General features: G+C 38.4%; 2 protein-coding genes across 6 annotated transcripts; one reads left to right on the forward strand and one right to left on the reverse strand.

Moving 5' to 3' along the window:
* The first annotated feature begins 131 nt into the window (after positions 1-131).
* On the forward strand, positions 132-18,004 carry LOC113671465 (uncharacterized). 4 transcript variants are annotated; one of them, XM_089194128.1, is made up of 12 exons: positions 335-430; positions 1,407-1,461; positions 2,496-2,679; positions 4,046-4,166; positions 4,540-4,668; positions 7,687-7,885; positions 9,733-11,877; positions 13,664-13,785; positions 14,552-14,699; positions 15,545-15,721; positions 16,275-16,349; positions 16,474-18,004. In XM_089194128.1, the coding sequence occupies exons 3-12, from the start codon at positions 2,565-2,567 to the stop codon at positions 16,558-16,560; spliced, it is 3,318 nt and encodes a 1,105-aa protein (XP_089050254.1). In that variant the 5' UTR covers positions 335-430; positions 1,407-1,461; positions 2,496-2,564; the 3' UTR covers positions 16,561-18,004. The 4 variants fall into 4 exon arrangements, with proteins under 4 accessions (XP_027043472.2, XP_089050256.1, XP_089050255.1 ...); XM_027187671.2 differs by lacking the exon at positions 1,407-1,461 and having other exon boundaries at positions 132-430; XM_089194129.1 differs by lacking the exon at positions 1,407-1,461 and having other exon boundaries at positions 136-430; positions 4,561-4,668.
* LOC113671518 (uncharacterized) lies at positions 17,856-22,137 on the reverse strand. 2 transcript variants are annotated; one of them, XM_027187735.2, is made up of 6 exons: positions 22,003-22,137; positions 21,058-21,182; positions 20,168-20,378; positions 18,911-19,245; positions 18,750-18,817; positions 17,856-17,950 (listed from the first exon to the last, which is right to left on the reverse strand). In XM_027187735.2, the coding sequence occupies exons 2-6, from the start codon at positions 21,159-21,161 to the stop codon at positions 17,940-17,942; spliced, it is 729 nt and encodes a 242-aa protein (XP_027043536.2). In that variant the 5' UTR covers positions 21,162-21,182; positions 22,003-22,137; the 3' UTR covers positions 17,856-17,939. The 2 variants fall into 2 exon arrangements, with proteins under 2 accessions (XP_027043536.2, XP_089050257.1); XM_089194131.1 differs by lacking the exon at positions 22,003-22,137 and having other exon boundaries at positions 21,058-21,300.
* Positions 22,138-27,904: the final 5,767 nt, after the last annotated feature.

Here is a 27,904-nt window from a genome sequence, read left to right on the forward strand (position 1 = left end):
ACTTCTTAACTCATTGCCGCTCTGTCGTCCTAAATAATGCGTCGGTAGCGGAGGCGGGGTAGGGGGGTGTAAAATGGCGTGGGAGGGGAGATAGAGGCGAGCCTATCAGGAGTCGTTCCAGACTCCTTGACAAACATGTTTTGTCTAGTTAAACTGTAGGCGGACATGTGGAGTCATTACAGGTATTTGTAAATATATACAAGAGCGAGTGGGTAAGGCAAGAGCACAGCAGACTATCAGTGACCATTCTCACACAGGAAATGTAGAAAATTTGTTTTTTTAACCGCCTGTTCGTCTCGTGATAGTTTGACGCTAACATGGAAAAAAGTAAAATGAACATCTCGGTGGAAAGCGTCGATTGCTGTCTTTGTTTCGCATAATTTCTGCCCGGCGACTTCGGAATGAACAACGTTGTTATCTTAAAGCTTTGGTGAGTATTGTCTGTCTGGATGTAGAATACAGTGCAACTAATTTGTGCTTTTGGATTTGAAAACATTGACATGTTTTCGATAAAGATACACATTGTGTTTTTGTTTTGTCAAGGCGACGTCAAACCGAAAATCGAAAACATTAATGATAAGTCGCCTAACTTGTCTTTCCTTTAATAATTCAGATAAGTAATTTTTTTTTTGTCGTCTCGGAATCCAGTTATGTATTTGATAAATCTGATATTCACTCCGTGTAATTTTGTTCTTTTATTTCTAAGCTACTTTTAGTTATACGGGTGAATCATCAGGAAAGCCATGTTGTTTACTTGATCTAAATTTATCAATTACGATATAAAGATTAGTCCGAGATCTTGTTCCCGAAACTTTTAAACAGGAAAAATTAATTCCTCGTTATTTTGCGCTGTTCTGTTCAGTAATTTCACGGTGCGAAATTCGTGTTGAAGTCATTCTTGGGTCAATAATAATATTTCATGTTTTTATTGTTAACAGTAACTAATTTTATACGAGGAATTCATATGTTGAGGAAATTTACATGAGATTACAAACATTCTTGCCATGACTCGTAAAGACAATGCGGAACATTAGTAAGACTTTCTTGCTGTTTAAAAGGACGCAAATTGGCTAGAATACTAGCCTTTTGATTTAAAACGATGAATGAAAAATATATAAGCTCGCGACAGCTTGATAGGAACTATAATTTGTGTTTTTTTTGTTTTTTCGCAATTGTCATATTGGCCTCTAGGATATATCTCAATTTACAGGTGCAAGCCATGTCTGCGATCTGAACTGAATTTTGTTTTGTAAAGTTGCCTTTTTGAAAAATCTCTAATTATAACATGCCTCCAAAAAGAGTTAAATCTCGTTGCTAATAGAATAAACTGGAAGAGAAACTATGTGCAATATTTCCTGTGCATTATTATTGTTTTATGCAAATATTGATTTACCCTCAACTTTAAGCTCTAACACGATATATTAACAACTTTGAAGCTTGTTACATAACCACTGTATGCAGGTAAGCAAATGGAAGCTTATTGAAAACTTTTCCTTCTTGTTTTTGTGATCAAAATGGCCAGAGTAAGGAGTTTTGAATATCACCTACATATTTATTACCAAGGCAACAATGATGTCACCTTTTATCAAGATAAAATCTTTATGAAAGTCCAGATGATCAACATAGGCTGTGCTTTCTATAGCTTTCTTGTATGACAAAATACTGTAGGAAGTATACTGGTATAAATTACTGGGCCATCTATGTAAGCAGCAAATATATGCACGTGCTCATGAACTAATCCAGATGAGCACAGAACTAAAGATCTATTAATAATAATATGCACCTTTGGGGTTGTCAGTTATTTAGTGGCTTTTGTAGATGTAACTGCTGGGTTTTTGTTGAATTTTTAAAATAAGCTTTTTTTCACCTTAACTTATTGTTATAGCCTCAACCCAAATGTTTGTGTCATGAATCTTTATTAGTAGCATGTGCTATCAAAGAAAACCATTCCAAATAGAAAGAATAGATTCCATGTTGCTGTGCATCTTTATAGTAACTAAACCCCAACAGGCAACTGATATGTCAACTGATAACTTGTCCACAGCTGAGAGATTGTCCAAAAAACAGGGAAAAATGTCAAATATTGAGAACAATGTCTCTTCCAAGGACATTATCAGCCAACATACCAGAAAGCCAGAAAGGGGTTTATATATTTTATAACCTTCCCATTAATTTTCATCTCGAGGGTCCAAGACTCAGACCAGACCAACATTTAAGGTCTTGAAATAACTGACGTCCGCAAATGGTATCTTCTCTGTACTGGTTAGCAGTCAGGACATTGAAGAACCCATTCACTTCTCACAAAGAATAGGGAACATTGCTCTTGGTGTTGTGGTCTGGCCTTGTTGATGTTTAAACAGGCCTCCATTTAAACTTTCTATAATATTGCATTTATTTAAATAAATAAATGATTGTTGTTAAAATTAGGACCAAACTGTAAGGTTAAAATTATGTTTAAAACTCTTGAAATGTTCCGGTACTTTTCTGTTATTCAGGTAATGACCATTAGGCAAAAGATTCATGATGGTGGTCTTCGCTGATCTCCAAATAGAAATTTGAAGCTGATGGACTCAAGTAGAAGTCCAGACATGCACATTGGTAGTAGTGATGTGAAGGATATTCCAGTGCAGGGTCTGATAGATGGAGCTGATGAACAACTGCACCTGCCAACTGAACATGGTGAGGATTTGGATCATCTGCTTGTGTCATGTTTTCGGACACTAGATTTTAACCTTTAATACGGGGGCTGAAAATTAACCCCTTTACAACCTGGAGTGTGTAAAAGGAATTTCTGCTACAGTATTGATAAATTTTCCAAGCAGAAAGGCGATGAGAACAATAATTTCTTATTAACCCAGGGTGAGGGCTGTACTGGAGATTATTACCCAACTGCAGAAAGTAGAGTACAATTTTTTGCAAATAGTGTACAAATATCCTGCAATATTGTATGGTTATTTGAACAGTTGGTTATTTTGTACTGTAAAAAACCTGTTTAATCTGTTACACCCTAACATCAGTATGCATATTCTCCATACTTTTCTTTATACATTTCCTAAGGTGCTGACAAGGAGAATTTATTCACAAATCTAAAGATTCCTTCCCTGATGACCATTTTGTTTATTCTCACTACCTAATGTATGATTCAGGAGTGATATTGTAGGGAGAAATTAGATACTAGTCACTGTTAGGATTTAAAGGGTTAACCAGTTGGCTGCATACACTATGCTTCTCCATTACCACTTTGCTTTTCCCACCTTATGAGAAATGAACAAAAAGACTTGGCAGAAAAAAAAGGAGTTGGATAATAAACAACTTCTGAGACTTTTTGGTGTGTGGTATCACTGGGTGTTTTTACTTATTGTTTGTATTTGGACTTGCGCTAGGGGCTCGTAAAAATACAGCACAACTCATTTAAATACCCAGCGATATAGTATATTTTATGTTGGCCTGAGGTTGTGGTAGTATGGGCAAGCACAGCGAGGTCCATATGAAAACAACAGAAGGTTGATATTCCCCACTGTGGCTCAAGCAAGCGAACTTAGTAAGTTCCTTATTATATGGCAATCAGAGCAAACTTGTTTATTTTGAATTTGTTTGCTTTTGTGAACTAAAATACACTGCCCATGACCATTTCCATGGAAATGGTTAGTGCTCATCAGAATGCATAAATTTATATCAAGACTACCTTGCTATACATTGATGAAAAACATCAATTGAAGGATATTTGATTTAATACTAAATTCTCAGGGCTGAAATTATAAGAAATGAGTGGTAAATAGTATAGAGAATTGATATGTGGATCTGGGAAGAGAAAGAGTTTCAGCAACCAAATAGACAGCCTTTATTCCAAAATCCAACAAAAGTTTCTTAATAAACCAGCTGTTATTTCTGCCCAAAAAAAAAAGAGAGAAATTAGTTTTGATAAAAATCGAGACATTGATGGCACCAAGCCAAGCTTTATGATCAAATTGAATGCTTCATGAAAAATTCAGGAACTTGACAAAAATACAATTCTTCCAATTTTAGTTTTGTTTTCACTTTGTAGGAATGGTTGAATTAATGGTGTCTGATCCAGAGGATGACTTATCCCTTGGCACTGATGCACAGATCTTTTCCAGGGACAAAATACCACAAACCTCACCTGGAGGCTCAAGCAAATCTGCCGGGTAAGTGAATGTGTCATAACCCTTCTGTGGAGTTGGGGTGGGGTCACTAACCCTTTAACTCCCAAAAGTGATTAACAGGTAACTTCTCCCAATAATATCCATACATTATACAGCAAACAGGTAATGAGAATACTGAAACTTATCAGGTAGACGTTGTTATCTTGATCTAACACCAAATTCTCATAAGTTCTTTTCAAAGAGATGTGTAGCAGGTAGAGGGGAGAAATAACAAGGAGATCTTGGGAGTTGAAGCCGGTTAAGTTTTGTGGCTATGTGAATTTGAATAAAAAGCACTTTAAAAACCATCAGTGGATAGTGGATATTTTGTAATTGGTTGTAACCATGGATGTGTTGTTTTTGCTTTTTTCACAAGGTGCTTTTTCGAATCATCTAGTGATAGCACAGGGCCCTCAAGAAGAAACAGAGAGTGTAGAAAACTTTGTAACATTGGAAGAGCCAACAGTTCAGACAGCATTTTGTCAAATGTTTCTGATTTCAGTCGGTAAGTGTTGCCATCTAATCTTTAATAGTCTTCATTACTACCCTGAAATTAGCCCTTTACACCTTGACATCAGAATTCATATTCTCTATGCCCCTCTCTATACTTTTACTAAGAAGCCTAGAAGGAGAATTTGTCTAATGATCAACAGCTTCTTCAGTTGGTGATCATTTCCTTTATTCTCCTGACCTTTGGGTTTGATTTAGGGGTGAGGAGGTGGTAAGGGATGAGGGGTAAATAGAAATGAGATGTGGAGTTTATATGAAATAATTCATATTTGTACTGCGGTTGTAGATGAAAGTGAAATGTGATCATCGCAGTAAATTTTTCCAATTTAAGCAATTGGAAAGAAGAAGCCTGAAAAAAATCAGGGCTTCAACGGGATTCGAACCCGTGACCTCCGCGATACCGGTGCGATGCTCTACCAACTGAGCTATGAAGCCACACATTGGGAGCGAGGTCAATTTATTGAGTTCATATCTTCCCGTGCAGTGAAATGATGTGGAGTTTATATGAAATAATTCATATTTGTACTGCGGTTGTAGATGAAAGGGAAATGTGATCATCGCAGTAAATTTTTCCAATTTAAGCAATTGGAAAGAAGAAGCCTGAAAAAAATCAGGGCTTCAACGGGATTCGAACCCGTGACCTCCGCGATACCGGTGCGATGCTCTACCAACTGAGCTATGAAGCCACACATTGGGAGCGAGGTCAATTTATTGAGTTCATATCTTCCCGTGCAGTGAAATGATGTGGAGTTTATATGAAATAATTCATATTTGTACTGCGGTTGTAGATGAAAGTGAAATGTGATCATCGCAGTAAATTTTTCTGCGATGATCACATTTCACTTTCATCTACAACCGCAGTACAAATATGAATTATTTCATATAAACTCCACATCATTTCACTGCACGGGAAGATATGAACTCAATAAATTGACCTCGCTCCCAATGTGTGGCTTCATAGCTCAGTTGGTAGAGCATCGCACCGGTATCGCGGAGGTCACGGGTTCGAATCCCGTTGAAGCCCTGATTTTTTTCAGGCTTCTTCTTTCCAATTGCTTAAATTGGAAAAATTTACTGCGATGATCACATTTCACTTTCATCTACAACCGCAGTACAAATATGAATTATTTCATATAAACTCCACATCATTTCACTGCACGGGAAGATATGAACTCAATAAATTGACCTCGCTCCCAATGTGTGGCTTCATAGCTCAGTTGGTAGAGCATCGCACCGGTATCGCGGAGGTCACGGGTTCGAATCCCGTTGAAGCCCTGATTTTTTTTCAGGCTTCTTCTTTCCAATTGCTTAAATTGGAAAAATTTACTGCGATGATCACATTTCACTTTCATCTACAACCGCAGTACAAATATGAATTATTTCATATAAACTCCACATCATTTCACTGCACGGGAAGATATGAACTCAATAAATTGACCTCGCTCCCAATGTGTGGCTTCATAGCTCAGTTGGTAGAGCATCGCACCGGTATCGCGGAGGTCACGGGTTCGAATCCCGTTGAAGCCCTGATTTTTTTCAGGCTTCTTCTTTCCAATTGCTTAAATTGGAAAAATTTACTGCGATGATCACATTTCACTTTCAGAAATGAGATGCTTGTCATTCTTTGGGGAAAAGGATTAAGAAGCAGTAGCTAAATCAAATCAATATCAGTATCTGGGCAACTGCCCACCTACCCCTCCCCTAACCCAACATTAACCCTAACTTGTTATCAACTGACTGTTGTTGGGTTAAGGGAGGGGTGGGTGGGCAGTTACCTAGATACTGATATTGATCCAGTAAAGCTAACTGGTGTATTGCCCCTTTTTCGTGGTCAAATTTATTGCTTCTTTGATTCGTTATTTCTTTCCCTCTCTTGAAGACACAACAAGAGAGTTGTTGTGTAGTTTTACCACATCACCTCCCATTCAACTCACCCCAACAAAATTAATTTCAAATGCAGGTATTTGAGATTAGGGTGGAAGCTTCCTGTTCGCAGCAAATTATTTTTTAGGCATCCAAAGTGTAACTTCATCTCTCAAAGATAAGTCAGCTTAATTGAATGCAAGGGCGTTTGTATCTGGTATGTACGCAGATTAAAAAACCGACAAATAAAGATGGAACTTCATCGGATTTCCGACTAAGCAAAATGCTTCGTTTTAAGCGAGTTTTCACTTAAGTGGCCTTGTAGCGGTTAAGTTGACTATATTTAGAATTGCACAGTGACATGTTATACTCTTGAAATCGAGTTAACCACAAGACAAAGTTTATAAATTTCCATGTCAGAATATTACAGGTGGTTTATTGTCAAAAATTTGTTCACCGTTTTGTTTATTTTGTGGCATTCATTTCAAATTGTTTTCGTGTGGAAATACTAAAGCATTCAACTTTGAAAGTTCCCTTTGAGAGATTGTGTGTCCTCTGCGGCGCGTTATCTAAGCGACACAAGCGCTGACTTCTGCGGCGTAAATGGCATTTTGGGAAATTTTGTAGGTATTCTTTGTTATGTTACGGGGCGAATTACTTCGTTAACATCGCAATTTGCTGGCTGTCTTGAGATGTTTAATGTATTATGTTTATACGAAAGATTATTCACACAATAGAAATTAATGGAAATTGGTAACCGTATTTTTGGTTACCCCGGGTGATCAACTGTGTGCCTTTAGGTAGTCGCACTAAGCGAGCAAGAAGGCCTCAGAGCGTTAAAAAGGTGAGGTACGGTTACTGCACAATATGCAGTACGCCTCTGAGACTGATTTGAATTGAATGGGCAACCTTTGTATGTTTCTCTCTGATGAGATCCGAGAGAAAACAGTTCTAAAGCTAGTAATCTATTGACAGTTCTGGGAATTTCACAGTGAAAAGTTATAATTTATGAAATCATACAAAAGGAAATTGGGTTTTTCAGCACTATAGTTTCAGAGATGCAAAATTTTCTTTAGCTGTGGCGATACGGGACTAATATTCAAACCAGGAAAATTCTTGACTCGTTAATTTTGTTTTTCTTTATATGAAGGACCTCCCACGATGTTAGCTCACTGCTGAACGCAATGACCGTTGATCCGGAAGAATTTCTCAGCGATCTGGGATTTGCCGACACAGAACTGCGTATGCGTATTCCCGAAAGATTTTTTCAGTCGGCCTCCAGTGCGCAAGGAATCGATGTGGATTCATTTCGAAGAAGTCTTGACACGGACGATTTGTATGGATCATCGGTAAGAGAAGAGAATTTCATTCAGATCAATTTCCAATCGAATGTCGAAAGTATCCCAGGAATGCGTTGCTTTTGCTTTACTTCGGTCTATGATTGGTCCTCAAAATAAGAACCATCCTCGCGTCAAATCAGAAGTAAAAAACCAATTGCGACCTGTTCATTCGCTTTTCCTACGCAGGAAAGTTGCGTCATTCCACATTGAGTTCTCATTGGCTGCTTGTAATGTTTCCTTGGTTCTGATTGGCTGTTGTGATCACTTTGACCGAGCAACACTTAATCAAAATGCGCTCTATTGAATTGGGTTAATGACTAATATTCAGGTGCACGGCAGTCAATCGCCGTTTTTATTTTTTCGCAAATCAACTTCCAAAGCCAACAAGGTTCTTTAGAGTCGCCGCAGGAAATTCGTAGGATATTTACCAGTTTCGTATGGGTATGTGTTACACCTGTGAATCAGTATTTTAGAAGTTGATCCGGGACGGGTTAAAAAAAAAAAGTAGAAAGGTGAATCCAAAATATATAAGAGATCGAAACTAGAAGTTTTGTCCTTAATCAAGGTAGTATTATTGAAGAGTTCCTTAATGCTGTTGAACAGCGTAAATTCTAAAATTGTGGTGATATACACTGCTAGTATCGTGCAGTGTGCTCTTCTATTTAGGATCTTGTCCGTTGACATATAGATTTTAAGCTGGTCTAGTGTGTCAGTACTTCGTCTGTCGAGAAGCGGTTGAGGATATTTTGACCGCAGGAAAAGCAGTAGTCTCACTGATTTTCCATTTTTCTGTTGTTATTTATTTTATTATTGTTTTTTTTTTATCGATTTACTGTTAAAGGGAATAGAAATATTGCTGGTAATAAGGTAAACACCGAGAAAAAGTGAATGAATTTGTGCAGGAGAAATTTCCTACGTAGCTGCTGATTTTCAGGTTTCTACGTAAGATTGCGCTTGTTTTTACATGTGTGAATAAATTTCTGCAAAAGGAATTGCCCAAGTAGATACTAACATTCAGGTTTTGACGTAGTTTTTAGTGTAGTTTATAATTATTCTAACTTGCATTGTCAGGCATATCAATTTTTTTATTCTCAAAACTCATGCAGGCTTAATCTGGTCCTAAACATTTCTTGTTTAACTTACTAAATATGTAAACAGTATTCTGACGTTTTAAATTACGAAATGTTTCGGCCATTTTCCTTTTTGCTTTTTAAAAACGTGCTCGTTTATAATTTGACCAGTGTTTGACCATAGTTTGAAAGTACAGAAGAGTAACCAGGCAACTGAAGCTATTCTGCGTTAGATAATTCAGTTTGATGAAATAAAAAAAGACACAAAACAATTTTGATTTGTAATAGCAAGGACAAAGGAAGGAATTCACCCAATTTGCAACGTTCGCTTAATGTAAAATTCTCGAGATGAACAAAAGTGCACATTTCCATGCGTAGATGAGTTTGGTACCTACGGAAATTCGCTTGTAGACATTTTGAGTGAGCAAACAGAATATTCCCGAACTAAATTTTTATGCCTTGGTTTAACCTCATCAACATGTTAATTCAGGTCTCTTGGAAATGCCTTGGTAGTGCTTGTGCGTGACGGCGTCTACACGTATTTATCACAGTGGATTCAGTTTAACGCGTGAAAAAATTGGATCGGATGCTTGTGCGCAGGTGGCGTATCATCGAACGTTAAATTTGTGAGCGTCTAATGCTCAAAAGTTGATACCTTAACGGTATTCAATTTACCAAAAGACTACATCTCCTTTGAGCCACAAGAAGCAACGGATCTTATTGTTACGTCACTCAGATTAAGAGAAACCAATCTCTCATCAGCTTTTGTTTCCTATCGTTTTTTAGCAGTCCCAAGAGTCTTCGGTATGGTCGGACCCAGGCTCCAGAAGGATCCCCTCCAGGTTTATCACGTGTCACACGGAGCCAACAAACACGTTGTGCATGGGGCCCTTTAGCTCTGTGCCCCTTATCTCTGAGCCTGAAGAAACGTCTGAGGAGTCGTTTGATCTAATGAGGCACCTTAGACTCAACAAACCACAACACGTGACAAAGGGTATGTACCTTGAACCAGTTACAGAAGAACTTGAAGTGTCTTCGGTTGGAAGTGGAACAATTAGGACGAGAATTTCTAGAAAACTCTCTAACGAAGAAGGCACGATCATTGTACGAGAGGAGTCGTTAGAACAACCGAATCAGGATTCGGAACTAGTCTTGAATGTTCCTTCGGTTATTGTAAGCGAGAAAACAAGCTTTGATTCGAACGAGCCCACCGATACCAATTATACTGAAAACAATCGAGAAGAGGCGGTTATCATTGCAAATTTAAACGTTGAAGAAAGCAAGAGCATTCCCGCTAGAGAGGGTACATTGTTATATCATGCAACGAGTTCGTCAAGCAGTGTAGAGGCAATGAATTCGAGCCATCACAGCACAGACAGCGATAAACTCGCGTCAATTACGAGTGATTACAGTGATATGGATGAATTACCAGGGAACGCAGTCGTGGATTTTGATCCAGGGGTAACAGATGTTTCTCCTCACGTAGCAGTCCCATGGCACTTGAAAGTTGCAAATATTGCTGTACAAGATTCTTTTGAACTCGAAGAAATCGGAAATGAGGATTTTAACGAAAAAGAATCGTCATCGTTTGTAGATGAAGAAAGCGGGTATAATTCCAAGGCATCAGACAAACGCTTGACAAGAGAAAATAGCGGGGAAAGTAGTGGCTTTGAAGAAATGTTTCCCGACAAAGACGCAACAAGTTCAAATTCTTGTTCGCCTGTTTTGAATGCGAAGGAATTTTCCACTATCGAATGTACTTTTGTTAGCCAGGTAAGGCCACTGAAAGCTCTTTTGGATCCTGAAATGATTTGCAGAGCAGTGGAAGAAAAATCGCCCAGAGCGACATTTGTACAGAGGAGAACTAAATCTTTGACAAAACAGCGACCAGTTGACGAGGATAGTTTTGGATCATGGGTCTCTAGTTCCAGTTCACCCCTGTTAAAATATGTCGCAGGGAGTTTAGGGAGCAGTGTGGGTCAAAATTACGCGAGTACATTGGTTCAGAAAGGGTCAGGTGTTCCTTCGCGAAGCACCGAAGAACTTGTGGATCCTGCTAGGAAATCTAAGGTAGAAGGGTGTGATGGTAAAGTGGACGAAAACTGTAACAGAAAATCAAAATTTGATTTGGAACAACGGCCATTATCTGCGGTTTCATCCGCGTTCGATAAAGATGGTGATACTCTCGATAAGGATGACAATGTGGCTGCTGAAAGCAAAGAAAACGAAAATACAAATCATGCAAAATCTAAATCAAGTTTTGAGAATGACCCTCACATTGGGATTGGACAATCTGAGGTGGGCCTTTTTGTGTTAGGAACGCCAGACGAGGGCAGTGGCAGTTTTGTAAAGGACAACAAAGTTTCTCCTGAAAGCTTTCAAAACCAAAAGCATTTTAATGGGGAATTGTGTGCGATTAGTAAGAATGAACCTGATATTGCTATGAGACAAACTACGATAAGTCCTGTTGTATCAGGTACATCAGAAGTAGACGATACTTGGGAAGAACAGGATGACAAAGTGCCAGCTAACAGTTTTGGCATGGGAGATAAAGTAAATGTAGAGTGTTTCTCCAATGTTCCGATTAAGACTGACACTGCGATGAATAAATCTAAGGTTGGCCCGATTATTCGAAATAATGTAACAGGTGGATGCCAGAGAAACATATCTGACTCAAGCTTAATTACAGAAGAGTTAGTTTCGCCGCAAAGTTTACGTGAACTTGCAGATGATGGTTATTTTCATGCCAAGTTACTCCAGACTAACTCAGATATCGAAAACGAAGCAGAAACTTGTGTTAGTGTCGCTGCTTGTGGTAACCTTTCAACGTCTTCCCTTGTGGACAACGAAGACGTTAGTGCATGCGTAGAACAACAACAGAGGAAGGAATCTCGAAAGGCTTTGAAAAAGGTTGATTCTGAATGTCAAAAGGTTAGTCTAAGATGATTGTATGAATGTATTTAATGTTAAGCCACTTGGAAAGTCGAAGTGTAAACCGGGTTGATAAGTTGTTCTAGAGCCATGAAGAGCAACATTTTGTGATCGGAAGATTCAAATGTAAACATGGAAACTGAATTATAAAGGAGGGGGGAAGTTTCTCATTTTTTTATGAGGGTTTTAGTACTTTGCATAGATTGGTATAATGCAGAACCCATGAAATCATTTTATAGATCAGTTTTAATAAGTTTCATGATTTAATATGTAAGTGGGACTTGATGGTAAATGGTTTTTAAAGGTGAAGACAGTCAGTGAAAGAAAAAGAGACATTTTTCTTTTAAGAAAATTAATGTAAACCTTGGCAGACGTTCGTTTAAGGATTACATCACATGTCGAAAAATCTGTATGAAGAGGAAATTGAGAAGTAAATTTAATTTTTTTTTACAACAGAACATAGTCATATCTATTTAAATGCAGTGCGATGTAAGTTTTATTTAATTTTTTAAGTTTAATATTGTTTGATTCCCTTTAATAAATATTTTTCGACACCTGCGCTTTGTTTTGTTTGAAAGCTTGTTACGTAGTTTAGAGAGGAGAGTCTGAAAAGTGGCTCCGAATTTTAGAGTATTTATCGGGGAGACAGTGGTATTGAGAGGTTTGTTTAGCAGTGATATAATTGGCGTCACTCGTGAGCACTGGTGGTGAGGGTTCTGAAGAAGGTTGCAATTGCAGTTGGAGTGATCACCACAAAGACCGGCGGTAGTGCTGTTGATGATGGGTTTCGTCGAAAAAATCGTGCAGTTAGTGGTGATGATGTTACGGCTGAGTGTGTTTTTTTTCCTTTTTTGATTATGATGGTGACGATGAGGTTGTTATTGGCAACGGTGTAGATAATGGTAGTGATTTTAGCGACGGAAGTGACAACGAGGATAACAGTAATTGTGGTGGTGATGATGTGTTAGTGATGACGAAGACGATGACAACGACGAAGACGACGACGACGAAAACGAAGACGACGACGACGAAGATGACGACGATGAAGAAGATATTAACGAGACAATAACAGTTGTGATAACGAAGAGGTTTACGTTGGAGATTTAAATGGCGAGGAAGACTGGTGCAACTCTAATGGATCGAGGACGACGATGAAACTGAGGTAAACCACGACGAGGTTGCCAACAGCGATGAGGACGACAACCATGTTGCGTTTCTGATTGATAAAGCATTTCTTGACAGTCCTAACATACTAATATGTTACTTGTTAATTAGCACACAAGCGGTGATTTTGACAATAACTTTATGTTGGACAAGAATGATTATAATCCTTCCAGGTGAGAACTAATACTATTAACTAAGATATTTATAATCATGATAAAGATCTTAAAAGTAATGTTACTGATTTGGACTGTAGTGATGTGCGTGTGTGCGTTGCAAGGATCTTTCAGCTGCAAGACAGTTGTGTTTTCTCCCGCGTTTGATTGCACCTTTACCTACTTTTGTCACAGGTAGTTGTATGTTTTCCCTCGTTTTACACCAAGTGCATACTTTTTCTAGTCTTTTCTGTTCCTTCCTTTATTCCCAGCGTTTAACGCTGCTTACCTATTCTTCCATACTCTGCTGATGTGCTCTGAGCTGGAACTGGATTTTTGCCTTTGTTCCAATTATAAATATACTTTCACTCTTCTCTCAAGTTTCTTCCTTGGGTATCAATATTTTAGTTTGGATCAATTTTAAAGCTTCTTTGAATTTATGTGTTTTGTTCGTCTGTTTTACATTGTAGCATTACCTTCATGAGATAAACATTCTAGAGCAGAGCATTAAAAGGTATGAGTCAAACTTATCTTCCGAGGGACCACTGGATAGAGCCAAAGCTGTTGGTGATACTGAGAGTGTACTAGTGAGGTAGGTTTGTCTGTTCATTACTCGTTGCCCTTCGCATAGGGTCTCGTCCAGAGTTTCTTTCAATTGGTCTCAGAGCAATTTCCTATTATTTCGAAAGTGATCCGGGATTGATTTGGTTTTGCTTTCTTTCGTTTTGTGTTTGGTCCAGAAAACTCGCACCACTTTCGTAACAAATCAGATTCAAAGCTAAAACAAATCGCGACTTGTTCACTAGCGTTTTCCCGCACTTCCGGTAGTGTGCTTGTTTGTTCTACGAGTTTTCATTGGCTCCTGGTGATATCCGTTTAATGATTGGCTGTTGTGATTGCTATGATTTGGTTTCACGACACTCAGTTGAAAAGCGCTCGATGCATGTTTACGACGGAATACGCAATTTCACCCTAAGTCTTCTCCTTAAGGTGCAGATTGGTGAGTTTTCATTGGCTCCTGGTGATATTGTCCTTGCTGTGATTGGCTGTTGGGTTTACTTTTATTTTGATTTTACGACGCTCAATCGTTAAATGCTCTATGAATGTTTACGATGGAATACGTAATATTCTCAAAACACTGAGATTAAAAGAATGTCTACTTGGAAACAAGCAGAAAGTGCCTAAGAATGACGAACATTTTAGTGCAAACGAGACGAGGCGATTTTCAGTACATAGGGTCATCATACATAAGGGCTTTCTACATAACACGATTAAAGATAGACAAATATTTGTATAACCTCATTTTCAAGTATTTAAAGCATTTTCAAATGTGCTTTCATTTCTTTCTGATGTTGCAGGATCAAAGAAGAAATGAATGCCATTCAGGAACTGCGTGTGATGATTGGTTCAGAACTCGAAAGAATGAAGTTTCTTCTTTCGGAACGCAGAAGGCTGTTGCTTGCAGGAGTTGCGAAGAGCCCAGTTTGTTTCGGTGTTTCTCAAAGGGTAAGGTTGTGTATTGACAGCTATTTTATTAGCCTTTAACCCCTGAGAGTGACCAGCATCTAATTTTTTCAGACAGTCATACTGCTGAATCATTTATCACGGTCATGAGAAAAAGAGAAATGACCACCAACCTAAGAAGCTCTGATTGATAAACGAATTCTCCTTGTCAGTACCAGAGAAATGTCTAGAGAACATTATGGAGAATACGGATACTGATGTTAGGGTGTGAAGGATTAAGAAAATATACTCTCCTGAGGGAACCTGATTGAAATCGATAGGTGCAATCATAATCGGAGTGAGTGGATATTTGATCCCGAATTTAGCACCGGGCTATACAGGATTTATTTAGGGTTTTAACGGAGGAAGACTTCCTCTGAAATTCTTGACGAATTCTTCGTCACCTTGACACAGGAGTCCATTGCGAATTAAAAAAGGAGTGTTTTTTTACCTTCACGTCTGGTAATGTAACCCTGGTGTGTGGCAATTTGAATAAAAGGCCACCGGCCAGCTCTTACGTATGGTATTGTTTATTATGCGGTGGTTCTAACTTTTAAGTCTGTGGATGAAACCCCTCAGAGCTTATGACCATTTTATTGAAAGCTTCTGAACAGTACTTTTACATGGTGCTTTTTAGGATATTGTACAAAACAATTGGTCTCGATTCTGCAAATCCTTGTGTGTAATGTCTAAAAGAAATTGATTGCACAGTATTGTCACGTGACACTTGGTATACCATCCTGGGGAGGACACTCAACCGTTCGGTCTACGAATAAAAACCTTATGATCATTGAAATAGAACTTCGGATCCTATCAGTGACAGCATTTTATGCTTTTTCGTTTTTAAGATGGCAGACCTTCTTCGGGAACAGTCGTCGTTAAATATTGGACTTTCAAACATTAACGATGAATTATCGATTCGAGAGAAGGCTTCTCGACGGGCCAGGATATACGCGCAGATTGAAAGCATTAAGAAAGAGTTGAAAGAGGACAGGGAAAAGTGTATGAAGGAGTTTCGTGAAGAGGTAAGCGCTCTTGTGTTTTTACTCCCTGCGGGTTTAACTTTTATAGCCTGACACAGCAACGGGAATATATGTGATTTCTTTGTTGTTGAGACATCGAAGAAGAAGAAGATCGATTGCCGTGTGTCTAGCTCAAGAATTTGCGAAATATTCAGAAGATTCTGAAAATATTCAGAGGATTCTGAACAAAATTTCAAACTCAATTTTCTGTACAGGACGGTCTTCGATTGACTTTCGTAAGACCAAAACCAGAGTAATAACTACGGCCATTCAGAGCGAAGTAAATCATTACTTGGAGCCAATGAGAGCTCAAATTGAAAACAAGCTTCGAACCAATGGTATCCGGTTTTACTTCCGACTCTCAGTTGGAAATTGCTCTCTTAAAAGCTACTTTCGTTTAAGCCATCGCCAAACTTGTTTATTCTTATCACTGCATTACAATTCATACCACTGTATTCGGTTTTGTGAATATGATGTGCGTCAATACAAACAGTGTAAAAGCCCGCAAGGAAAGAAGAGATGAATCGATGAAAGCCGACCTTTGTATTTTTGATAGATAAAGGAAGGCCTTGTCCGCGAGTTGAGTGAAAAGTTTTCAACGGAGGTTGAGTTGCTTCGTCAAGAAGTTCGGGTAAGCATTGTTTCCAATGAGAATTCAATGACAAATTTAAGATAATGCTGTTTTCTTAAGGTGGCTGCAGCGATGTTTTATCAACTCATTACAAATCGTTTTATCTGTTCTGCTTTGTTGTTAGTCCAAAGACGCTGTGATCAAGCAGTTGATGAAGAATCATGAACAAGCAGATCTAAATAAAAATCTTGATCATCTGGAGCAGAGTTGAAGTCTAGAGGGAGGGTAGATTGAGGGAAGTTTTGTAAGCAGTTTCCTTTTTCAGACATCTTGTTTCATGTGCAGTATCGGCAGTATCGGCAGTATCGCTGACACCGGGAAACCGTGAAGTCGCTTATGGGAAAGATCTCGCGGCGATGTGTTTGGTAAATTCATTTTTTGATGGTTTCACGATCTTAAGCATTGTTGAGTTCCGTGTTTCTTCCCATCAATACACTCAGATTTGTTGTTTTAGTGTTTTGTAATGGACAGTCCTTCGCGACAGTGCGTTTTCTTAGGAATTGTTTTCCGATTATATTTTGTGGTGGAATTTTACTTGTGGCAGGCCACAATAATCACGAATGAAATTATCCATCACATGCATTCATCCTAAGCTGTAAGTTTACATTCCAGTTTAGGATATGTGACATATATCAAAAACTGTTTGGTTTTAAACTAATTGTAAATGTGAGTGTAATATTTTGAAAAGGTGCGTATTGCCTAAATCAATTATAAATGCGTCCTTAGAGCTGCTTATCTGTTTGCGATAGTAGTCATCTTTTTTTGGAGCTTTGGCTTCTTTTCCTTCTAAGTATGAGTTCATTAAGATCATTTAATGCGAGTTTTATTGGATCCATCCTCAACCTTCTTTCATTTATAAAACAAAACAGCGGTAGTCTAGTTCCCACGTCTTCCCAACTGAAAGTGGACGGGGAAAACAGGGAATGACTACAATACTGTCTCAGCAATTCCACACAACTTATTCCCATTCATGGTATAATTTTAATAGTGCTCGTATCAAATAATCAGCTACAAGTGAGTGAGAGTCCTTTGGAAGAGGTAAGCCTTGAAACAGAAGAGAGCCTCGTGAGAATAGAGCTCATTTTTCTTTAATTGTTTTTCGTTCATTGAGTTGAAATTTACAACAATTTTCTTTTATAATTTAAGGTGCAAAAAATTATACTTCTGTAGTGAAAACAGAAGCATAGTCAATAACGTGAACGATTCGATCTTCCATGAATTATATAGTTGTATAGAAGAATTATATCCTTCCAGCGACGAAACAGGGTAATAAGATGAAAAAGATTGCCTTTTTTCAGCCGTGAAATCTTTATATTGAAAAAAAAAAACTGTGAAAATGCATTAGGTTGATTTCCACGTAGTTTTCATAGTTATATGTACTTGTAATGTTAAATGAAATCAACACCAATCGGTACCCAGCATAGTCAAATATTTAAAGAAGATTACGTTTACTGGACCAGAACCATCTTCCTTGCATGACCAATATGTCGTTAAAAACAAAAAAACAAAACAAAAAAACAAAACAAAACAAAGAAAAAACAAATGAATTTTCACAGTGAGACCAGCCTTGTCCTCAATAGTGCTGACATGTCAGACCCAACCTGAGGATTGTAAAACACGGAGATGTGAATAAAGGCTATAAGTTTTAAAAGAAACTGTGGTGTTGCGTGGCTGGGAGAGTATAACAAGGTAATTTGGTATTAAGGGGGTAAGTTACTAAGGAAACTGTGGTGTTGCGTCGGTGGGAGAGTATAGCAGGTAATTTAGTGTTAACAACTGAGTTGAAAACGTAAATTGGCCACCGCAAAGGGTAAAATAGCTGACGTTTCGAGCGTTAGTCCTTCGTCAGAGCGATTTGGTATTACCTCATATAAGTGTCTTTCTACGTCGCGAAGGTGTTCTTGTAGAAAGAAATCACGTGGAAAGAAATAACAAGGACGCATCCCAACCAGTTGCTAAACACTTCAAAACACTAAAACGTAAATTTTTCTGGCAAATCGGCACTCTTAATTCCCACGGAATCAACGAACACTTTCCATTCAGTTAATTTATTCTTGTTTTTCTTGTTACTTTGTCCGCACCAGTAGCGAAGCTCCATTTTCTGCATATAAACACATGCTCAACCCACAATTCCTCCATTCGCTCTGACAAAGGGCTAAGCTGGAAAAGTTAGCTTTAAACCTCTTAACAGTGGCCAATTTACGTTATCAACTCAGTTAATAAAATACCAAATTACCTTTTTAGGAGAAGCATTCTAAGTCAAGATTGATATTCGTTCTCACGTCTTTCTCCTCAACATCACTTTTTTTTCCCCGTGGTTTACATTCTCACCCCGCTCGCTGAGAAGAAGAAAGTGACGAGTCATATGACTAGTCACGTGTCTCACAGCTGATTAGTTACCTTGCTTTGAAATGGCCTTCAAATTACGTTTTCTGTTGTGAACACGAAAATGCTTTGAAAGGGTTGATCTGAAAAGTCAATATACATGACCATTATCATCACGTAACAAAAGCCAAGGACACCAAAGTGAATCTTCTGCGTGATAGACTGTGCCAGTTTACCTTTCAGCGAATGCCATCCCACAGTCTGCACACCTGAAAGGTCGCTCTCCGGTGTGAGTGCGCATGTGCGTGGTGACAGAAGAGGACTGGGAGAAGCACTTTCCGCACACAGAGCATGCGTATGGTTTCTCTCCTGTGTGAGTTCGCACGTGTGTTATTAAGTTTGCTGATTGGGTGAAAGCTTTTGGACAGTGTGTACACTTGTACGGTTTTTCACCATTGTGTTTCCTCATGTGGACAATCAATGATGATTTACGAGAGAAATCTATTTTGCAGATATTGCATCGCGGCTTCTCTCGTCTCGTCTCGCGTTGTTCTTTGGAGTTGATAGTTACCTTTGAATTCCAAATTTTTTTTAAAGGAAAACATGCATTATGTTTGGTAATTTTTTGTACCAGTGCATCGTATTATTACTGCTCATTCACTTTCTTGTAATCTGGTAACAGTGGTTAATAATGTACATGAAAAAATTTGCGTTTCTGATTGGCTGAAAACGAGTGCATTCTCATGTAACATGAGTGCAAATTACAAATAGGGCGCGCGCTTTCAAAATTCCGCCTCTTAACTATGTGTGATGTTTTTTCTTGTACATTATTAATGATTAATAAAATGATATATTTTACAATTTGGTGTAATAAGCACTTGTGAATTTTCAAAGAGTAAAAATTGCACCTGCCCCACGGGCTCGTGAAATTTTACTGACTCTGAAAAATTTATGCGTGCTTACTTAAACCAAATCTCACTCGAAATCATGTTATTACCTATACCGATTTTCTACAGTTCACCCGCTAAACTCTGTTGACAACAACTGATCATCCCTCTGTGAAAACCATCTGATATCCACAAAAATCCTTGCCCCCCACCCCATCCCCCAGCGTCAGATAAGGACTGGTCCCAAAACATTATTTTATAGCAAGTGTCCCACAGTTTACAGGGCTCCTGAAAAAGTACAATGTCTCACTCCCACCTTCCCCCCCCTTCCGTTCTCTTGGCACGTCCCTCTCAACCAATGTCCATTGCAATTATTTTGCAAGACTTTCTGGACCTATTTCTCCATCAGCAATCTAAGAAGCAGTTTTATTTTTCATATGTCCAGTTTAAAAAATTCACTTTCATGAAAAGGCTAACGGCCCCGCTATGTGTTGTGCAATGTTACGTTTCCTAACACACTGTGTTGAAGAAACACAAGAATAACCGTGAAGAGTAGCAAAGCACGCACTGGATATACGTTGAGAGGTGGTCTACTAATTTTATCACCTGAGAATTGATAAGCGATGCAGCTGCTGGACATGATTCATGAGGATACTGTAGATACAGCGGGTATTGAAATACACCAGTTGCGCATGCACTTATCAGAGGAGGTGAAGTTTTTCCTGACACGTCCCCTTCGTCCATATAGCGTCTTGATTGATTGGGGAAGCCCAAGTATGATGGAAGAGCCTGAATGAATCGTATCTTTGGATGATGCCTGGTGGTTTGGGAGGTAAAATGTACATACTTGAAACTCGAACAATGACACAATCTGAGAAAATGCTTACCTACCCCTCCCCCAACCCAAAATTAATCTTACGTTGTTATCAGTCGACTATCGTTGGGTTAGGGGAGGGGTAGTTGCGCAGTTGTTCAGATACTGACATTGATCCGAGAACCTCCACTGTTGGAATGGATTGTATTCTTTTTATCTTAAAGTTGACGGAAAGTTTATCGTTAATGTGCACTTTATTAGTTCAGCCATTTTGAATTTTCGGCTTTTCCTGGTTGCCTTTCAGAAATTTTTGAGATGCAAAGGATTAATGTTTGATTAAAAAAAATTGCTGCAACCGCTTTTCGGTTGTCACATACAAGTAAACTTAAGCATTATTAGCTGGTATTCTTGTTTAATTCTTTATGAAGTGTGTTTTTTTCCTTCAATTAATTTAAGCGACCATTACATCAGTTAAGCAGTCCCTTATTCCAGCAGTTACCGGTCCCTTAAAAGAGTTCCCACCGTGCTTCGGATTCGCGTAATCATTATTAGGTTGCAAGCCTTGATTTCCGTCTCCTTTCAGCCCCCTCCCCTCACCCAAGAGGAAACTTTCCAACTTCCTCTGTTACCTTTGTGCTCGACACAGGATCCCCCAAAAGAGTTAATAAACACGCATACATACCTACTGCTTGATAGAACTCTATTCGCTGGTACCTTGAACACTCCGGGTAACACTGCAGTGTTTGACTTGAAAGTGGAACAATTCTTCAGGGGAAATCTTATCATTTTCTTTCGACGAAACTGTAACTGAAAATGTTAGCATTAGGGGTGATTAAGAGACTGTTGCAATCTGATAGCACCTGAGTTCTTAAGAATATTTATTCAAAAAAGAACCTGTGCCGAGATTTCTGTCAAACTTTGCGTATGATTTGTTTATTTGATAAAATCGTAGCTATTTGAAAAACCCCAGAGTATACTTCCTTGAGATATCAGAACAGCCTTACGTAAGAGTGGAGGGTGTGTATAGCACAGGGTCACCAAGGATGGAGGATTCGAAGCTTTCTCGTCCGAGAAGCTAGCCCCTGTAAACTATCATTACCATGCTAATGTTATCATTGTTGTTATCATTGTAAATACAATTATTCATTACCATTTAATTATTGGTTGAGTGTCAATGATTCACTATATTCTTGAACCACTTCTCTCTTGTGGAACAGAGTTCTCATAAATTTGTGGAATGCGACAGGTTTTCTCTTTTACATGTGAGACATTTACTGCAACGCTTCCTTCTAGCGTTATTACAAAACCTCTAGTTCTTTTCAATACTGTAAAAATTGTGCAATATCAGTAGACACATGTAGTTTTAAACCGCCTATTTATACTTTTTGCAGAAAGTGAGGTTGTTGAGCAATTACACGCACACAAACCTTTGAAAAATATATCTTCGCCAGTATTGCGAGAACTTCTGACGAATTTCATGGGAAGTTGAGCACAGAAAGTCTCTGGTGGAAAGTTGTTTCTTTTTCAAACCCAATGGAGTACATTTTGAGCGCAAAAAGGATGTATGCGTTAAAAAAACTTTACTCCTTTTTCGTGATGGTCTCTTTCCAGAAACACTTCCACTTACCTTGAGTAACTGAGTGCGTGCCGAAGGCCAAGAAATTTCTTTGGAAAATCAGTTCCTCACGTCCTGGATAAAGGGGAGTTAATCCTTACACTCCCAAGTTTTATCATAAAGGAATTTCTCCTTACAGAATTTGTACTTCTACGCGACTTAATAGTCGTCCTACAGAATTTGTTCTTTTACGAGCGTGCAAGTAACGAGGAGAAAGAACATGTGATCGAAGGGATATTGCTTGATTAGAGACCAAATTACAGGGTTGAAATTCCTAGAAATTTATAGCAGATGGTGCAGTGAATTGATAAGAAGGTCTTTGGAGTGCGGCATCTTTTAATCATTCTTCACAGGTTTCATTTCTTTTCTGTTTTGGGTGTTTCCTTGGAGTTTTCCTCAAAACAACTTTTTTTGTTCATGCCAAGCAAAGTAATAACTAATGATTACTTAGGTGATCATTCCAAATGTGAATTAATGTGTTTATTTGACATATCTTAGTGCTATCAAAAACGTTCCTGAACTTTATGCTAGTCGAAACTTTTTTCCGTTGTCTCGGTAACTGGATAGGTTGTTGCAAATATTTTGTCAACATCCTTTGTCTCCTTGGTAACAATTCAATAACTACTTTAACCATTTTCCTCAAAAGTCGTCAAACGATTGGTGAAAACTCTGTGGTTCATATGTATTCCTACCTGATTACGCGCAAGATTGAAGGCAGCAACGAAAATTAAAAATTTTGCCTTTTCGCTCAGAATTACAAAAAGATCACTCGACAGCGAAAATGCAACACAAATTAGTAAGATCTTCGAAGGGAATCTCTGAATCGATTTGAAAGGGTTGGGCAATGCCACATACAAAACAACAATATCAAAGAAAGTTTCGAAAATCGCCAGATGGCGAAAATGTCTTTCAAACATGGCGAAGAGAAGAGGCGAAATGACAAAATGTCACTAAAAGGATCAATAAAGTCCCTTAAAAAACAGAAAAACTACGAAAATCACTAAAAAACCAAGAGACCCTCAAGGAAAAATCACTTAACCATCACGCGACTTTGCCATTGCCGAGATCAGAATGAACGCTGGGACTGGCCAGCCCAGTACCAGGTCACTCGATGGGCAGTTGTTTCGCGCGGCCTCGATCTTTGTTGTTGTTGTGTGAAATGCAGAGTCAAAAAGCTTCGCAAATTCTTTTAAAGGTGAATTTTTAGCAATCATCTTTTTTCGATGATGGGCGGTGGAGATCATTGATCCGTGTGAAAATGTAAAAATGACCGTAAACATCGGCACAAGGTACAGAATTTGGACAAAACCAATCATTTTTAACTCGTGAATTGCGCGCATGCGCAAGAGCGAGTTATAGATACGATGTGGGGAATAGCATTCGCTCGCTCGCTCGCTCGCTCGATTGGTCGATTCCTGTAAACTTTTTTTAGATTTTAGGCTTTTGAGTGCATTTTATAGTTTTTGGCGAGCAATAAACAGACGAAATGGCGACCTTTTGTTGCTAAGAATAGTGGTGGGGTGAAAAAGAAGCCAGTGATAATCTTAAAAGAGTTTTTTTTTTCGTTTTAGTTTCAACAAGCGGCGCCAGCGACTGGCAGGCATGCAAGGATTCACACTGAAATAACAGAACAACCTTCGTTTTTCATAAAATTGTAATTTACAGTCCCTGAACTTGAAAACAATCCGAAGATTCATTGAAAATATCACTTACTGCGAAGCGCTCCGAGTTTACAGATGTTCAAAAGCTTTTTCTGTTATAGCGTGAGATTGAGGACAAAATTGATCATTACGTTTCGTCGCGTGTGTTTTTCCTGTGAGAAGCAACAAAAGATGCCGGCGACTGACGAAATAACAAGTTAACACGAAAATCAGATAACACCTAAACAAACAATTTTAGCTACCGATTTTCAGTGAATTTTTAAAGAACAATTTTCTTTTAAGTTTCAAGACAATTTGAAGATTCAACATACAAACAACGTACTAAAATGCGAAAGTTACACACCACAAAATTGATAAATAGGCCTGAAATGAAATTCTATCTTGTTATTGATCATACGTTGCCTAGCACGTGACCTAAATCTACCCAGGCGGAGATCCAAAATGACGGTGGCAGGCTTGGCTTAGTTATATCACTCAAAACTCGTTCCCGTTTGTCTCATTTGATAAAGAGGGAATCGTTAATGTTTTCATTAAGACAGTATTGCCTTGATTTTCTAATATTTACAACGAAAGACAGTAAATTTCACTTTTCACCCACATTTACTTCCAACCTTTTCTTTTGAACCAGAAACAAAAATGATAGACGTTTAAAACACATGACATCATCCACCTTGTCAAATGTAATAGCATGATCATTTCAATTGTAATGCCTTCTTATCCCAACGTTACTTTGTTTCTCTGCTACATTAGCGAACACTGAACTACTGCTCGTACTCTAGATATGACAATCAACCACAAAATTCCCTAAACCAGATAACATTAAACATAATCTAAAAAATCATGTGTCAATTCACGAGTTTGCTCACAGAGCACTTTGATCAATTCATGGGTTCATGTCGCAGAAGTCCGTAATAAGTTTTTTACACCATAAATCCATTCCATCCCGACCAAGTTAGATCTTTAGGAGCTCAAATGAAAACTGTATATTCCAAAGATGAATCAATTCCGAAAATAGCGGCAGTTTAAGACTAGCAAGCAACGGAATTAGCTTTGGAGTAACGAAAAATGCGATTCTCAAAAGCGACAGGGACTATGGCTGAAATATGAAAACAGAACTTGCTGACTTCAACTGAGGTTTTGCGACACTGGGCTACTATTTGGACCGTTAAATATTATTTTAAGTATTGACATGTTCCATAAATATTGTTCCATCATAGATTTTGTCTTAAAATTCTATTATTTCCTAGATTTCATAACCATGAAGTTATATAAACAACGACTCCAGCAAGGTGAATCTATCGCCGGGTGTCGTAAATGAAAGCAATTCGTTGGTTTTTTGCTTCTGAACGGTCATTTATAGCACTCTTTTCAATAAGGAGATATCTCTTGGTCATTTTCTTTGCATGTTATTATTAGCTTCTAGTAACCGTTTATCTGGTAACCCCGACAAATTTGCATTTTGACTTTGAGCATGTTTTGCGATTTGTGTCTTGAATGTTTATTTCTGAGGAAAACCAAAGGAGTAAAGCAGTCATTAAAAATCAGGAAAAGTAAGGAAAAGCAGGCGGGATTTTGCATTAACCAAACGCTGATACAACTATGATTGAAGCTTAAAATGTCATGAACAAAACGTTTTGCCGTGAAATGTAAATGAACATTTTCTTTAAATTTACGTAACTTTCAAGATATCTTTTTTGTTACATGTTCTCCTGGGCCCATCTTGGAGTGAAAAAAGGTCTTCAAATATACACCTCTCAAAAAATTTTAGATGCTTTCGAGACCCTACAGCAAAAAATATCAAGGCCGTGCGAAACGGGATGGAACGGAAAGTGTAATAACTTCTTACAGACTTCTGCACGAATCTTCTAAACCCACGAATTGAAAATAAAAGGTTTTCGTTAAAATTCTGTACCTTTCGAGATGTCTACGGTCATTTTCACATTCCCACACGGATCAATGATCTCCGCGGCCCTACTAGGGAAAGAAAAAAAAGGTTTGCTGACGTACAATATTCAGGGAATTTGCGAGGCTTTTTCGGCTCTGCATCTCACACGACAACGACAAAGATCTAAGCCGCGCGAAACAACAAGCTCCCTGCCCTAGTGCAGGGTTGACCAATCCCAGCATTCATTTGGACGTAGTATTAACAAAGTCACGCATTAAAGAGGATGAAACAAGGTTCCATCGAGAACAGCCACATCTACCGACCAATGTATTTGTTTTCCAGCAATTGTATGGAACTCGGTTGTGTAGAATGGGACTTAACGAGCGCGGTTGCGTAGCGATGCTTATTGGGCACGGTTGCGTAGCTAAGTGAAATTTCTTCACATACGATACCATGAAGGTATATTATGAAGGTATCATGCCATAATTGATCACTCAATGTACAAAAACTCGGTCAGAAATGCTACCAACATTGATTTTGGGAGAGAAATATGGATTAAAAGTTTTTGAAAGATTTTTCCTGGTTTTGTTTGAGTAGTTCCAATTTCAATGACCGTTATACAGGTGGAACGATACAAACAGGCCGTTAAGACTTGGTAAAGGGTGATCACGAGCGCTTAATGAAAGTGAAAATTACAACTACTATGGGGAAAAAATTTCGGGACTTTGACAAAAGACTGTTTAATACAGGGTTAGCGCTGCCGCTCAATACAGATTCGATTGTATTTTTTAAGGTCTGTTGAATAGAAAAATAGAATACGAAAACACAAGTTTCCTTTTCTTTTAATGGTTCGGTGTCACAGATTCTTAAATTCCTTATTTTTTTCCTAACTTCTTGAAAAATAAGTGGACACATTAGTAGTAATTGCTTTTCTATATCAGTAAAATCTATTGCCTAAAAATTGAAAAACCTAACGTAACAAATTTTTTTATTAACTTAGACTTTTAGAATTTGAAGGGACAAGAGATACGGTATTTACAAAGAAGTTTATTGTAATATATTGAATTTTCATAGTTTCTTTTTAAGGAGAGAATTCTCTCGCAAACTAGTCAATAAAATTTGTTAATTGATTTTATAACCTTTATGTCTGCTTAATATGAAGAATAACCCATTAGATTACAAAAGTGTTAGTAAGAAAAGGAGGCTTGATTTAACATTTCGCAAGGGATAATTCATTATCTGTCGGCTGCAGAGCTCGGAGGATTTGGTGAGGGTCTCAATGGGGTGACGGCTTTTACGGCTAACGGTTAAAATTTTGGCCAGTTTAAGGCTAACGCTTGATAACTGTCCATTGTGGTCACCAGAATTTTTTTGACGGATAACTTTTTTTAACGACAAACGATTAAAATTTGTTCATTTTAATTTTATGGCTATCAGTTAGTCCCATTTAGACCTTCTGTGGGGGGATCACATGGTTTTCAGAGGGGAGGGGAAGGGGAAAGGGGTCAGTTATCGTTAACATACAGAATATAAAGGGAAGGGGGGGGGGCATAGAAAAGTGACTGTCAGGTCAATTTAATTTTGTGACACAACCAGAAACCCACCCCCACCCCGCGATGGATAATGACCAGTCCTCTAAATTTCCCTCCACCCCTGCCACCACCCTCCGACTACCCTCAAATAAAAATTTGTCGCCTTATTCTCAAAATCGTCAAAACAAATTATCACATTTGTTGTACAGAGGATGACAATTCAGTCAAAGTAGTATTCACTGAAACGCGGTTAAGAATATTACTTTTAAACAATTAAATAGCGGGTAACTGGTGTGGTACAGAGAGAGCTAAAAGCTACGTTAGAGCTTGCCAATCCCATTCATATGTTATGAAAAACAGTAAAGCTAAAATTCCGGTGGATTCTCCCTAAACAAGCGCATGAGTGGTTTTGGATTTTCCTTCTGTGTGGACACGGTGGTGTTTTGCAAGTGTTGACCTGTATGAGAGATAAAGATTGAAACGATGAAGATGTTTACTGAGTTCTCTGTCGAAGGCTTCACGTTCACTCATATCACATTCGATCACACATCACTCTTTCACAATTGGGCTCAATGTCACAAGCTTCACACTGGCGGCATCGCGTTTCGCGCATCCTGTCTCGTGTTTCACGCATCCTGTCTCGTGTTTCACGCACCATGCACTTTTTAAGGTTTCACGTTTACCTATCACGCATATCACTCACATTTCGATCACACATTACTCTTTTCACGATTGTGTCACACGCTTCACACCGTGCCCATCGCGTCTCCCCATCCATACGTGTGTTTCACGCACCACGAATTCTATATTACACACACCAAATAATTTTAAAACCG

The sequence above is a fragment of the Pocillopora damicornis genome, chromosome 14, assembly GCF_964200805.1.
Source record: "Pocillopora damicornis chromosome 14, jaPocDami1.2, whole genome shotgun sequence".
NCBI lineage: Eukaryota > Metazoa > Cnidaria > Anthozoa > Scleractinia > Pocilloporidae > Pocillopora > Pocillopora damicornis.

Bases quoted from the DNA above. Each gene is read 5' to 3' on its own strand.
- LOC113671518 (XM_027187735.2), bottom strand. From the start codon at position 21,161: ATGATAAGATTTCCCCTGAAGAATTGTTCCACTTTCAAGTCAAACACT. The intron at 20,379-21,057 runs GTATGTATGCGT...CCAAACCACCAG, and splicing joins AGAGTTCTATCAAGCAGTAG to GCATCATCCAAAGATACGAT. The intron at 19,246-20,167 runs GTGATAAAATTA...TGGAATTCAAAG, and splicing joins CATCGCTTATCAATTCTCAG to GTAACTATCAACTCCAAAGA.
- LOC113671465 (XM_027187671.2), top strand. From the start codon at position 2,565: ATGGACTCAAGTAGAAGTCCAGACATGCACATTGGTAGTAGTGATGTG. The intron at 4,669-7,686 runs GTAAGTGTTGCC...CTTTATATGAAG, and splicing joins AATGTTTCTGATTTCAGTCG to GACCTCCCACGATGTTAGCT. The intron at 14,700-15,544 runs GTAAGGTTGTGT...TTCGTTTTTAAG, and splicing joins GTTTCGGTGTTTCTCAAAGG to ATGGCAGACCTTCTTCGGGA.